This window comes from Bombina bombina, chromosome 1 (assembly GCF_027579735.1).
Source record: "Bombina bombina isolate aBomBom1 chromosome 1, aBomBom1.pri, whole genome shotgun sequence".
Lineage (NCBI taxonomy): Eukaryota > Metazoa > Chordata > Amphibia > Anura > Bombinatoridae > Bombina > Bombina bombina.
Window position 1 is genome coordinate 616668113 of NC_069499.1, and position 14368 is coordinate 616682480.

The window sequence follows — 14368 nt, forward strand, 5'->3', positions numbered from 1 at the left end:
GGGCTTGGATCAGGACATCGGAGGAGCTCTTCAGGACGGATCGGTGAACCTGGATGGTGAAGACAAGGTAGGAAGATCTTCAGGGGCTTAGTGTTAGGTTTATTTAAGGGGGGTTTGGGTTAGATTAGGGGTATGTGGGTGGTGGGTTGTAATGTTGGGGGGGGGTATTGTATGTTTTTTTTACAGACAAAAGAGCTGAAATTCTTGGGGCATGCCCCGCAAAGGGCCCTGTTCAGGGCTGGTAAGGTGAAAGAGCTTGTAACTTTTTTAATTTAGAATAGGGTAGGGAATTTTTTATTTTGGGGGGCTTTGTTATTTTATTAGGGGGCTTAGAGTAGGTGTAATTAGTTTAAAATTGTTGTAATATTTTTCTTATGTTTGTAAATAAGGATTTATTTTACAGGTAAATTTGTTATTATTTTAACTAGGTAACTATTAAATAGTTCTTAACTATTTAATAGCTATTGTACCTGGTTAAAATAATTACAAAGTTGCCTGTAAAATAAATATTAATCCTAAAATAGCTATAATATAATTATAATTTATATTGTAGCTATATTAGGATTTATTTTACAGGTAAGTATTTAGCTTTAAATAGGAATCATTTATTTAATAAGAGTTAATTAATTTTGTTAGATGTAAATTATATTTAAGTTAGGGGGGTGTTAGTGTTAGGGTTAGACTTAGCTTTAGGGGTTAATCCATTTATTATAGTAGCGATGAGCTCCGGTCGTCAGATTAGGGGTTAATAATTGAAGGTAGGTGTCGGCGATGTTAGGGAGGGCAGATTAGGGGTTAATACTATTTATGATAGGGTTAGTGAGGCGGGTTAGGGGTTAATAACTTTATTATAGTAGCGGTGCGGTCCGCTCGGCAGATTAGGGGTTAATAAGTGTAGGCAGGTGTCGGCGACGTTGAGGGGGGCAGATTAGGGGTTAATAAATATAATATAGGGGTCGGCGGTGTTAGGGGCAGCAGATTAGGGGTACATAGGGATAACGTAGGTGGCGGCGCTTTGCGGTCGGAAGATTAGGGGTTAATTATTTTAAGTAGCTGGCGGCGACGTTGTGGGGGGCAGGTTAGGGGTTAATAAATGTAATACAGGGGTCGGCGGGGTTAGGGGCAGCAGATTAGGGGTACATTAGTATAACGTAGGTGGCGGTCGGCAGTTTAGGGGTTAAAATATTTTAATCGAGTGGCGGCGATGTGGGGGGAGCTCGGTTTAGGGGTACATAGGTAGTTTATGGGTGTTAGTGTACTTTAGGGTACAGTAGTTAAGAGCTTTATGAACCGGCGTTAGCCCAGAAAGCTCTTAACTCCTGCTATTTTCAGGCGGCTGGAGTTTTGTCGTTAGAGCTCTAACGCTCACTTCAGAAACGACTCTAAATACCGGCGTTAGGAAGATCCCATTGAAAAGATAGGATACGCAAATGGCGTAGGGGGATCTGCGGTATGGAAAAGTTGCGGCTGTAAAGTGAGCGTTAGACCCTTTAATCACTGACTCCAAATACCAGCGGGCGGCCAAAACCAGCGTTAGGAGCCTCTAACGCTGGTTTTCACGGCTACCGCAGAACTCTAAATCTAGGCCTAAGTTACAAAAAATAAAAAAATAATTTACAAACACTATAAAAATATTACAACAATTTTAAGCTAATTACACCTACTCTAAGCCCCCTAATAAAATAACAAAGCCCCCCAAAATAAAAAATTCCCTACCCTATTCTAAAATAAAAATTGTAAAGCTCTTTTACCTTACCAGCCCTTAAAAGGGCCTTTTGCGGGGCATGCCCCAAAGAATTCTGCTCTTTTGCCTGTAAAAAAAAACATACAATACTCCCCCAACATTACAACCCACCACCCACATACCCCTACTCTAACCCAAACCCCCCTTAAATAAACCTAACACTACCCCCCTGAAGATCTTCCTACCTTGAGTCATCTTCACTCAGCCGAGCCGAATTCTTCATCCAATCCGGGCGATGTCTTCATCCAAGCGGGGGCTGAAGAGGTCCATCATCCGGCTGAAGTCTTCATCCACGACGAACTCCCAGCGAATGAAGGTTCCTTTAAGGGACGTCATCCAAGATGGCGTCCCTCGAATTCCGATTGGCTGATAGGATTCTATCAGCCAATCGGAATTAAGGTAGGAATAATCTGATTGGTTGATGGAATCAGCCAATCAGATTCAAGTTCAATCCGATTGGCTGATCCAATCAGCCAATTAGATTGAGCTTGCATTCTATTGGCTGTTCCGATCAGCCAATAGAATGCGAGCTCAATCTGATTGGCTGATCCAATTAGCCAATCGGATTGAACTTGAATCTGATTGGCTGATTCAATCAGCCAATCAGAATTTTCCTACCTTAATTCCGATTGGCTGATAGAATCCTATCAGCCAATCGGAATTCGAGGGACGCCATCTTGGATGACGTCCCTTAAAGGAACCTTCATTCGTCGGGAGTTCGTCATGGAGGAAGGATGTTCCACGTCGGCCGGATGAAGATGGAGCCAGAAGAAAGAAGATTAAAGACGTCGCTTGATAGAAGACTTCAGCCGGATGATGGACCTCTTCAGCCCCCGCTTGGATGAAGACTTCAGCCGGATGATGGACCTCTTCAGCCCCCGCTTGGATGAAGACTTCAGCTGGATGATGGACCTCTTCAGCCCCCGCTTGGCTGAAGACATCGCCCGGATTGGATGAAGAATTCGGCTCGGCTGAGTGAAGATGACTCAAGGTAGGAAGATCTTCAGGGGCTTAGTGTTAGGTTTATTTAAGGGGGGTTTGGGTTAGATTAGGGGTATGTGGGTGGTGGGTTGTAATTTTGGGGGGGTACTGTATGTTTTTTTTTACAGGCAAAAGAGCAGAATTCTTTGGGGCATACCCCGCAAAAGGCACTTTTAAGGGCTGGTAAGGTAAAAGAGCTTTACAATTTTTATTTTAGAATAGGGTAGGGCATTTTTTTATTTTGGGGGGCTTTGTTATTTTATTAGGGGGCTTAGAGTAGGTGTAATTAGCTTAAAATTGTTGTAATATTTTTATAATGTTTGTAAATTATTTTTTTATTTTTTGTACTTTAGTTAGTGTATTTATTTGTATTTATTTGTAGGTATTTGTATTTAATTTATTTAATGATAGTGTAGTGTTAGGTTTAATTGTAACTTAGGTTAGGATTTATTTTACTGGTAATTTTGTAATTATTTTAACTAGGTAGCTATTAAATAGTTATTAACTATTTAATAGCTATTGTACCTAGTTAAAATAAATACAAAGTTGCCTGTAAAATAAATATTAATCCTAAAATAGCTACAATATAATTATTATTTATATTGTAGCTATATTAGGGTTTATTTTACAGGTAAGTATTTAGCTTTAAATAGGATTAATTTATTTAATAAGATTTATTTTATTTTGTTAGATAAAAATTATATTTAACTTAGGGGGGGTGTTAGGGTTAGGGTTAGACTTAGCTTTAGGGATTAATACATTTATTAGAGTAGCGGTGAGGTCCGGTCGGAAGATTAGGGGTTAATAATTGTAGGTAGGTAGCGGCGACTTTGGGGGGGGGGCAGATTAGGGGGTAATAAATATAATATAGGGGTTGGCGGGGGTTAGGGACAGCAGACTAGGGGTACATAGGGATAACGTAGGTTGCGGCGGTGTACGGAGCGGCAGATTAGGGGTTAAAAATAATATGCAGGGGTCAGCGATAGCGGGGTCGGCAGATTAGGGTTTAATAAGTGTAAGGTTAGGGGTGTTTAGACTCGGGGTACATGTTAGGGTGTTAGGTGCAGAATTAGGAAGTGTTTCCCCATAGGAAACAATGGGACTGCGTTAGGAGCTGAACGCTGCTTTTTTGCAGGTGTTAGTTTTTTTTCCAGCTCAAACTGCCCCATTGTTTCCTATGGGGGAATCGTGCATGAGCACGTTTTTGAAGCTTGCCGCGTCCGTAAGCACCGCTGGTATTAAGAGTTGCAGTGGCGGTAAATTATGCTCTACGCTTCCTTTTTGGAGCCTAACGCAGCCCTTCTGTGAACTCTAAATACCAGCGGTATTTAAAAGGTGCGGGGGGAAAAAACATAATTTATGTAAGAACTTACCTGATAAATTCATTTCTTTCATATTAGCAAGAGTCCATGAGCTAGTGACGTATGGGATATACATTCCTACCAGGAGGGGCAAAGTTTCCCAAACCTCAAAATGCCTATAAATACACCCCTCACCACACCCACAAATCAGTTTAACGAATAGCCAAGAAGTGGGGTGATAAGAAAAAAAAAGTGCAAAAGCATAAAAAATAAGGAATTGGAATAGTTGTGCTTTATGCAAAAAAATCATAATCACCACAAAAAAAGGGTGGGTCTCATGGACTCTTGCTAATATGAAAGAAATGAATTTATCAGGTAAGTTCTTACATAAATTATGTTTTCTTTCATATAATTAGCAAGAGTCCATGAGCTAGTGACGTATGGGATAATAAATACCCAAGATGTGGAACTTCCACGCAAGAGTCACTAGAGAGGGAGGGATAAAATAAAGACAGCCAATTCCGCTCAAAAATAATCCACACCCCAAACAAAGTTTAAATCTTATAATGAAAAAAACTGAAATTATAAGCAGAAGAATCAAACTGAAACAGCTGCCTGAAGTACTTTTCTACCAAAAACTGCTTCAGAAGAAGAAAACACATCAAAATGGTAGAATTTAGTAAAAGTATGCAAAGAAGACCAAGTAGCTGCTTTGCAAATCTGATCAACTGAAGCTTCATTCCTAAATGCCCAGGAAGTAGAAACTGACCTAGTCGAATGAGCTGTAATCCTTTGAGGCGGAGTTCTACCCGACTCAACATAAGCATGATGAATCAAAGACTTTAACCAAGATGCCAAAGAAACGGCAGAGGCCTTCTGACCTTTCCTAGAACCAGAAAAGATAACAAAGAGACTAGAAGTCTTTAGGAAATCTTTAGTAGCTTCAACATAATATTTCAAAGCTCTTACTACATCCAAAGAATGTAATGATCTTTCCTTAGAATTCTTAGGATTAGGACACAATGAAGGAACCACAATCTCTCTACTAATGTTGTTAGAATTCACAACCTTAGGTAAAAATTTAAATGAAGTCAGCAACACTGCCTTCTCCTGATGAAAAATCAGAAAAGGAGATTCACAAGAAAGAGCAGATAACTCAGAAACTCTTCTAGCAGAAGAGATGGCCAAAAGAAACAAAACTTTCCATGAAAGTAATTTAATATCTAGAGAATGCATAGGTTCAAAAGGAGGAGCTTGTAGAGCTCCCAGAACCAAATTTAAACTCCAAGGAGGAGAAATTGACTTAATGACAGGTTTGATACGAACCAAAGCCTGTACAAAACAATGAATATCAGGAAGATTAGCAATCTTTCTGTGAAACAGCACAGAAAGAGCAGAAATTTGTCCTTTCAAGGAACTTGCAGACAAACCTTTATCCAGACCATCCTGAAGAAACTGTAAAATTCTAGGAATTCTAAAAGAATGCCAGGAAAATTGATGAGAAGAACACCAAGAAATGTAAGTCTTCCAGACTCGATAATATATCTTCCTTGACACAGATTTACGAGCCTGTAACATAGTATTAATTACGGAGTCAGAGAAACCTCTATGACTAAGAATCAAGCGTTCAATCTCCATACCTTCAAATTTAATGATTTGAGATCCTGATGGAAAAATGGGCCTTGAGATAGAAGGTCTGGTCTTAACGGAAGAGTCCAAGGTTGGCAACTGGCCATCCGAACAAGATCCGCATACCAAAACCTGTGAGGCCATGCTGGAGCCACCAGCAGTACAAACGAACGCTCCTTTAGAATCTTGGAAATCACTCTTGGAAGAAGAACTAGAGGCGGAAAGATATAGGCAGGATGATACTTCCAAGGAAGCGACAATGCATCCACTGCCTCCGCCTGAGGATCCCTGGATCTGGACAGATACCTGGGAAGTTTCTTGTTTAGATGAGAAGCCATCAGATCTATTTCTGGAAGACCCCAGATTTGAACAATCTGAAGAAATACTTCTGGGTGAAGAGACCATTCGCCCGGATGCAACGTCTGGCAACTGAGATAATCCGCTTCCCAATTGTCTATACCTGGGATGTGAACCGCAGAAATTATACAGGAGCTGGATTCCGCCCATACAAGTATTCAAGATACTTCTTTCATAGCCAGAGGACTGTGAGTCCCCCTTGATGATTGATATATGCCACGGTTGTGACATTGTCCGTCTGAAAACAAATGAACGATTCTCTCTTCAGAAGAGGCCACGACTGAAGAGCTCTGAAAATCGCACGGAGTTCCAAAATGTTGATTGGTAATCTCGCCTCCTGAGATTCCCAAACCCCCTGCGCTGTCAGAGACCCCCATACTGCTCCCCAACCTGTCAGACTCGCATCTGTTGAGATCACAGTCCAGGTTGGAAGAACAAAAGAAGCCTCTTGAATTAAACTATGGTGATCTGTCCACCACGTCAGAGAGTGTCGTACAATCGGATTTAAAGATATTAACTGTGATATCTTTGTATAATCCCTGCACCACTGGTTCAGCATACAGAGCTGAAGAGGTCGCATGTGAAAATGAGCAAAGGGGATCGCGTCCGATGCAGCAGTCATAAGACCTAGAATTTCCATGCATAAAGCTACCGAAGGGAATGATTGAAACCGAAGGTTTCGACAGGCTGAAATCAATTTCAGACGTCTCTTGTCCGTCAGAGACAAAGTCATGGACACTGAATCTATTTGGAAACCTAAAAAGGTTACCCTTGTCTGAGGAATCAATGAACTCTTTGGTAAATTGATTCTCCAACCATGTTCTTGAAGAAACGACACAAGTCGATTCGTATGAGATTCTGCTAAATGTGAAGACTGAGCAAGTACCAAGATATCGTCCAAATAAGGAAATACCACAGTACCCTGTTCTCTGATTACAGATAGAAGGGCACCGAGAACTTTTGAAAAAATCCTTGGAGCTGTTGCTAGGCCGAACGGCAGAGCCACAAATTGGTAATGCTTGTCTAGAAAAGAGAATCTCAGAAACTGAAAGTGATCTGGATGAATCGGAATATGCAGATATGCATCCTGCAAATCTATTGTGGACATATAATGCCCTTGCTGAACAAAAGGCAGAATAGTCCTTATAGTTAGCATTTTGAATGTTGGTATCCTTACATATCGATTCAATATTTTTAAATCCAGAACTGGTCTGAACGAATTCTCCTTCTTTGGTACAATGAATAGATTTGAGTAAAACCCCAGCCCTTGTTCCAGAACTGGAACTGGCACAATTACTCCAGCCAACTCTAGATCTGAAACACATTTCAGAAATGCCTGAGGCTTCACTGGATTTATTGGAATGCGAGAAAGAAAAAATCTTCTTGCAGGTGGCCTTACCCTGAAACCTATTCTGTACCCTTGTGAAACAATGTTCTGAATCCAAAGACTGTGAATCGATTTGATCCAAATTTCTTTGAAAAATCGTAATCTGCCCCCTACCAGCTGCGCTGGAATGAGGGCCGCACCTTCATGTGGACTTGGGAGCTGGCTTTGGCTTTCTAAAAGGCTTGGATTTATTCCAGACTGGAGACGGTTTCCAAACAGAAACCGTTCCTTAAGGGGAAGGATCAGGCTTCTGTTCCTTATTCTGACGAAAGGAACGAAAACTATTAGCAGCCCTATATTTACCTTTAGATTTTTTATCCTGAGGTAAAAAAGTTCCTTTCCCCCCAGTAACAGTTGAAATAATAGAATCCAACTGAGAACCAAACAATTTATTACCTTGGAAAGAAGGGGAAAGCAAAGTTGACTTAGAAGACATATCAGAATTCCAAGTTTTAAGCCATAAAGCTCTTCTAGCTAGAATAGCTAAAGACATAAACCTGACATCAACTCTGATGATATCAAAGATGGCATCACAAATAAAGTTATTAGCATGTTGAAGAAGTTTAACAATGCTATGAATATTATGATCTGACACTTGTTGCGCCAAAGCCTCCAACCAAAAAGTGGAAGCTGCAGCAACATCAGCCAAAGAAATAGCAGGCCTAAGAAGATTACCTGAACATAAATAAGCTTTCCTTAGAAAGGAATCAATCTTCCTATCTAAAGGATCCTTAAAGGAAGTACTATCTGCCGTAGGAATAGTAGTACGCTTAGCAAGAGTAGAGATAGCCCCATCAACTTTAGGGATTTTGTCCCAAAACTCTAATCTGTCAGATGGCACAGGATACAATTTCTTAAATCTTTTAGAAGGAGTAAAAGAATTACCCAGATTATTCCATTCCCTAGAAATTACTTCAGAAATAGCATCAGGGACAGGAAAAACTTCCGGAATAACTACAGGAGGTTTAAAAACCGAATTTAAACGCTTATTAGATTTAGTATCAAGAGGACTAGAATCCTCAATTTCTAAAGCGATTAAAACTTCTTTAAGTAAAGAACGAATAAATTCCATTTTAAATAAATATGACGATTTATCAGTGTCAATATCTGAGACAGAATCCTCTGAACCAGAAAAATCCTCATCAGAAACAGACAAATCAGAATGACGATGTTCATTTAAAAATTCATCTGAGAAATGAGAAGTTTTAAAAGACCTTTTACGCTTACTGGAAGGAGGAATAACAGACATAGCCTTCCTAATAGATTTAGAAATAAAATCTCTTATATTAACAGGAACATCCTGAGTATTAGATGTTGATAGAACAGCAACAGGTAATGGAATATTACTAATGGAAATTTTATCTGCATTAGCAAGTTTATCATGACATTCATCACAAACTACAGCCGGAGGAACAGATACCACAAGTTTACAACAAATGCACTTAACTTTGGTAGAGCCAGCATCAGGCAGCGTTTTTCCAGAAGTAGCTTCTGATCCAGGGTCAATCTGAGACATCTTGCAATATGTAAGAGAAAAAAAAAACATATAAAGCAAAATCTATCAAATTCCTTAAATAACAGTTTCAGGAATGGGAAAAAATGCCAATGAACAAGCCTCTAGTAACCAGAAGCAAAAGAAAAATGAGACTTAAATAATGAGAAAAAAAGGTGGAGACAAAAATGACGCCCACATTTTTTAGCGCCAAAAAAGACGCCCACATTATTGGCACCAAAAATGCTTTTGGCGCCAAGAATGACGCCACATCCGGTGACGCCGACACTTTTGGCGCAAAACGTCAAAAAAATGACGTAATCACGAACAACTTCCGGCGACAAGTATGACGCCGGAAATGACAAAGAAATTTTTTGCGCCAAAAAAGTCCGCGCCAAGAATGACGCAATAAAATGAAGCATTTTCAGCCCCCGAGAGCCTAACAGCCCACAGAGAAAAAAGTCAATTTTAAAGGTAAGAAAAAAATTGAAAATTCATATGCATTATCCCAAATAATGAAACTGTCTGTCTGAAATAAGGAATATTGATCATCCTGAATCAAGGCAAATAAATGTTTAAACACATATATTTAGAACTTTTACATAAAAGTGCCCAACCATAGCTTAGAGTGTCACAAAAAATAAGATTTACTTACCCCAGGACACTCATCTACATGTAGTAGAAAGCCAAACCAGTACTGAAACGAGAATCAGTAGAGGTAATAGTATATAAGAGTATATCACCGATCTGAAAAGGGAGGTAAGAGATGAATCTCTACGACCGATAACAGAGAACCTATGAAATAGACCCCGTAGAAGGAGATCATTGAATTCAAATAGGCAATACTCTCCTCAGATCCCTCTGACATTCACTGCACGCTGAGAGGAAAACCGGCTCCAACCTGCTGCGGAGCGCATATAAACGTAGAATCTAGCACAAACTTACTTCACCACCTCCATGGGAGGCAAAGTTTGTAAAACTGATTTGTGGGTGTGGTGAGGGGTGTATTTATAGGCATTTTAAGGTTTGGGAAACTTTGCCCCTCCTGGTAGGAATGTATATCCCATACGTCACTAGCTCATGGACTCTTGCTAATTACATGAAAGAACAGCACGCGTAGCTAACGCACCCCTTTTGCCGCAGAACTCTAAATCTAGCCGTAAAACATTTAACAGACAAATACAGAGGGAATTGAAGGCCCTTTTCCCATGTATATATGTCTGTAAATATAAATATATATATATATATATATATATATATATATATATATATATATATATATACTGTATACACATAAAAATAATATTTAGACATGTTAACGCACACATCTCTATGTTAAAGCCCTTTGCCTTTGCCTGTTTTTTTTTCTAACACCTGAGACCTCATATCTTTGAGCACTTATAAATTTGTGTGCAATATTTATTTTGAATATTTTTTATTAGAATGTAACTATATTTTTTAATGTATTTTTGATGTGCTTTGTCGCACTTTTTTGTTTCGCAAAACAGTAAAAGGACCAGTAAATACAGTAGATTTGCATAATCAACAAATGCATTATAACAAGACAATGCAATAGTACTTAGTCTGAACTTCAACTGATTAGTAGATTTTTTTTTCCTGACAAATTTCAAAGCTTTTTCCACTACTCCTGTATCATGTGACAACCATTAGACAATCACAAATGCATATACGTATATGCTGTGATTCCTTGCACATGGTAAGGAAAGGATCTGATAACTCAAAAAGTCTAAATATAAAAAGATTGTGCACCTTTTGTTAATGGAAGCAAATGGGAAAGTTGTTTAAAATTGCATGCTCTATCTGAATCATGAAACTTTAATTTTGACTTGAGTGTCTTTTTAACGATAGCTCTGAGGATGCACCAACATGTCAACTTCAATTGCACTCAAGCAATCGCGTTTAATTTAAATTAGTAATACGAGCGCATTTTGACCTGCGTGCAAACAAATGTAAAGTATCATCTGGTCCTAAGTATTATTCTTTGTGTATATAGTAAATATAGAGAGATAAGATAATAAGGTCTGCTCGCTCTGCACATTTGATTGGGTTTTCTTAACAAAAATAAACTAAAAAGAGCAATGTCCCATAGATCTTAAACTGCTGTTGGTATAAGAAGTAGCATGTGAAGGGGAAACTAGTTTTACAATACACTGTCCCTTTAATTTAACATTTTGGTCTAGATTACAAGGGGAACACTAACAGTTACGCACAAATGAAAAGGGGTTTATTACAAGTTGAAAGTAAACACGATCGCTTGAGCGCAATTGAAGTTAACGCGCATCAGGTTAGCGCAACCTCAAAGCTCTGGTTAACTGTTTCTCAAATCAAAAAAGTCTCACAAAACACATAAAAAATACATGACAAATGCGTGTAAAAAAAAAAAAGTAACTTTTCAATAGTAACATTTGAGATCAGAAAATATATATTACGATTTAACATTTATTCAGTAAGTCACACCTATTAGTTGCTCACCATGCAAAATATTTTGCCATATATTTTGAAATGGGTTATAGCAGCTGATATGTTTTTTTTTTCATCTTCAGTGTTTCAGTTAACCTTATTGGCTCTTAATATCGCTGCTACTTAACCTACCTGACACCTAAAGTGTGGCAGATTTCAATCATCCTGATCAGATCCAATCGGGGTGATTCACAGCCCCCCTTTTGCGTGCAATTGGCCACACGCAATCAGGGAGTGGCATTGTAATGTCAAATGCGGGCAGGGTATTGCTACCTGCTCGCCACAAGACTAAGCAAGCAAAGTTCATGACAGCGAACCTCATCCACCTGCTGATAATAAATGGAACCCTATATTTTTAACCATTAGATTGCAAAATTGGATTGTAGAGGCATACAGTTTTGTCACATGATATAGACCAGGGGTCACCAACCTTTTGGACCTCAGGGACCACTAAACTCACAATTTTGAATCTTGTGGACCACTAACATGATTTGTTTTTTACACAAACACACACACACACACATACTGTACATAACTAGTATAACCATAGCTACGTTTACATTATGTATATATTTACACATTTTTAAGAATTATTTTTTGGAATTAACTAACTGAATGACAGAACTGAGAGAATACTTCCAAATGACAGACGAAGCTCAGTGCCAACTTTTGAGCTGGAAACAGAGAGACAGAAAGTGGGAAAAAATGATTATGTTTAAAAGGACCACAAGACTTCCAAGTTACCTCCCCAGTTAGGAATTATTCAAAACTACTTATGATCATGGACAGACATTGTAATAAATTAAGTTTATATCACAAAGCTCTCAATATGGATGTGAGCTAACCACGACTAATGTTACTGGAGGGATATGGCTGATCTGCTGGATGGCAATTATTGGAATTCAGGTGGAATGGCTTTGTGCGTGGGAAAATTATTAGAATGAAAAACAATTAATATTTAATTTAAAAAAAAAGAAGATGGAGGGGAGGAAGACAAACAGGGATGTAAGTCCATCTGAAGGAATTAGGAAAACTACTACAAAGAGGTTTTCTTTTTTTATATACTTTAATTCCACTATTTCAAGCCAAGACTGTACCAACCACTGCTGGCTTTAGAATGGAAGCATCTTTCTCTGAGCAACGCACCGGGCAGGAGGAGTTAAAATAAAATCTAGCTACGCAAGTTGTGCAGTACTACGCAACGTGCGTAGGGAGATTGTAATTTAACTTCTCCTCTGTCAGTTTTCACTGATGTCCAGCCAGGCACTGTAGGGAGTTGCGGAGCGATGGGGGTGACACCATCAGAGGAGATTAATTCCTGCCAACCATTGGTTGGCGACCGCTGATATAGACTGTTCATTATTTGATTATAATTTGAGATTATAATAAATAATAATCATTTGACCATATCTACAATAAATTAGTTAATACAATATCACACCCTTTTTTATAATAATAAGCGTCATTAATCTGTGTGTTGATATTTCTTTAAAACTATTTCCTAAATCATGTTAAAACTTAGTTAATAGGTTAGTGTTATTTGTAGTGTGTTAATTTTACTTTAAGTTAGTGGTGAGATATACTTTTTTATTTTACTTTGTTTGATATTAGGGATTACAGATTTCAGTTTAACTTTTTTGTATGTGTTTGGTAAGGTTCTGCCATCAGTAAATCATCACTGGATGTATATTGTTTTATTTTTTACAGTGTCCTACAATCACTAAGCTTGGATAACAAATTTAAACTAATACTTTAGTATAATGACTACATTTATTAAAGCATAATTCACCACTTCATATTTTAGGGTATCAAGCACTATATAACATGCAAGGTGTTTTGCATAATCATTAATTAATTGTTGTAAACTATAATTTGCATACACTGACTTGTCACTGAACTCATATTTTTGCAAGTTAAATAGTAATCAATTTATCAAATTAAAACAAATTAAAACTAGCCGATGTCTTTGTAATTTATTCCCCATTGTTGTCTGTTCTACTGTTCCCAGTTACTTCTAATGATTATTCTAGACAGTATTAATAAGATGTTTCTTCACTATGAATGATTACAAAGCCAATTAACAATTTTAAATATAGAGTAATATACAATATGTGAGAATAAACCTTCTAAATAGATATTCTGACACTTACACTCCCAAAAACAGAGCAAAAAAATGAATCTTCCTAGAAAGGCACATCTCTATATGTTATTTTTCAGTGAGCGGTCTGGGTAAGGCTTCATATTGTATAAAATTAGTGATTCTGACTTTACCCCTAAATTACATCAACTTCAAATGAAAACAAGAAGTTCAACTGTTCAAAAATAGATGAATATCACTTACTGTGTTGGATTCCCAGAACCAAGAAAAGCACCACAAAGTGTCCTGTCTCTGCCATGATCCACTGACTGAAGCACTTTTAGAAAATCTGAACCTGCGATTACTAGTGAGAGAAGAAAAACAAAACTTCCTATTTTTTTTATCTCTCACTATGTAACCCTGAAGGGCATGGTCCCAATGAAACACGTTTCCTTCCCTTTTTATGTTATTTCTTACTAAAAAGCTGAAAATATTTAAGGATGAGGAAAGCAAGAGATAATTTGTTATCTGTCATATGTTTCACCACAGTCTCTACTGCAATTTTGGGACATTTATTCCAGGTTTCTTTGGATGTTCTTGCAGTTCCTATTTTGCAACAGAAAGTTCTGGTTGCAGTAGTAATCCTCAAAAATGTTGCAGTTGTGCAATAAACTGATCCAGTCATGTAAACTTTATTTATTTTTTGTAAATGGAGTGCATCACATCCTTGTGTGAGTTAATCTTCTCAGTATTATTTCAGTTAATTTTGTTTTTTAGTATATGTGCTGCTAAAATGAGCACTAGCTATGTAACACTTCTGACATTATGTTGGCTGTGCTCTACAAGCATGATTTTAGGCGATAAATTAAAAAAATATATTTTTAGTATGACTTCTCACAATGGACTATCTTAAAATACC

At 38.0% G+C, this 14368-nt stretch overlaps 1 protein-coding gene across 5 annotated transcripts in view; it reads right to left on the reverse strand.

Moving 5' to 3' along the window:
• The window catches only part of VSIG4 (V-set and immunoglobulin domain containing 4), a 256225-nt gene extending 242219 nt beyond the window's left edge, over positions 1–14006 (reverse strand). The window contains exon 1 of one of the 5 annotated variants that reach the window (XR_008400142.1): positions 13714–14005. Coding sequence is in view for 4 of the 5 variants with exons in the window: in XM_053699010.1 (XP_053554985.1) it covers positions 13714–13768 (55 nt within the window). In the remaining variant the exon portion in view is untranslated. Of the gene's footprint in view, positions 1–13713 lie in introns of all 5 variants that reach the window. The other 4 variants (XM_053699010.1, XM_053699011.1, XM_053699013.1 and 1 more) reach the window with 4 other exon arrangements.
• Between the last annotated feature and the right edge of the window lie 362 nt (positions 14007–14368).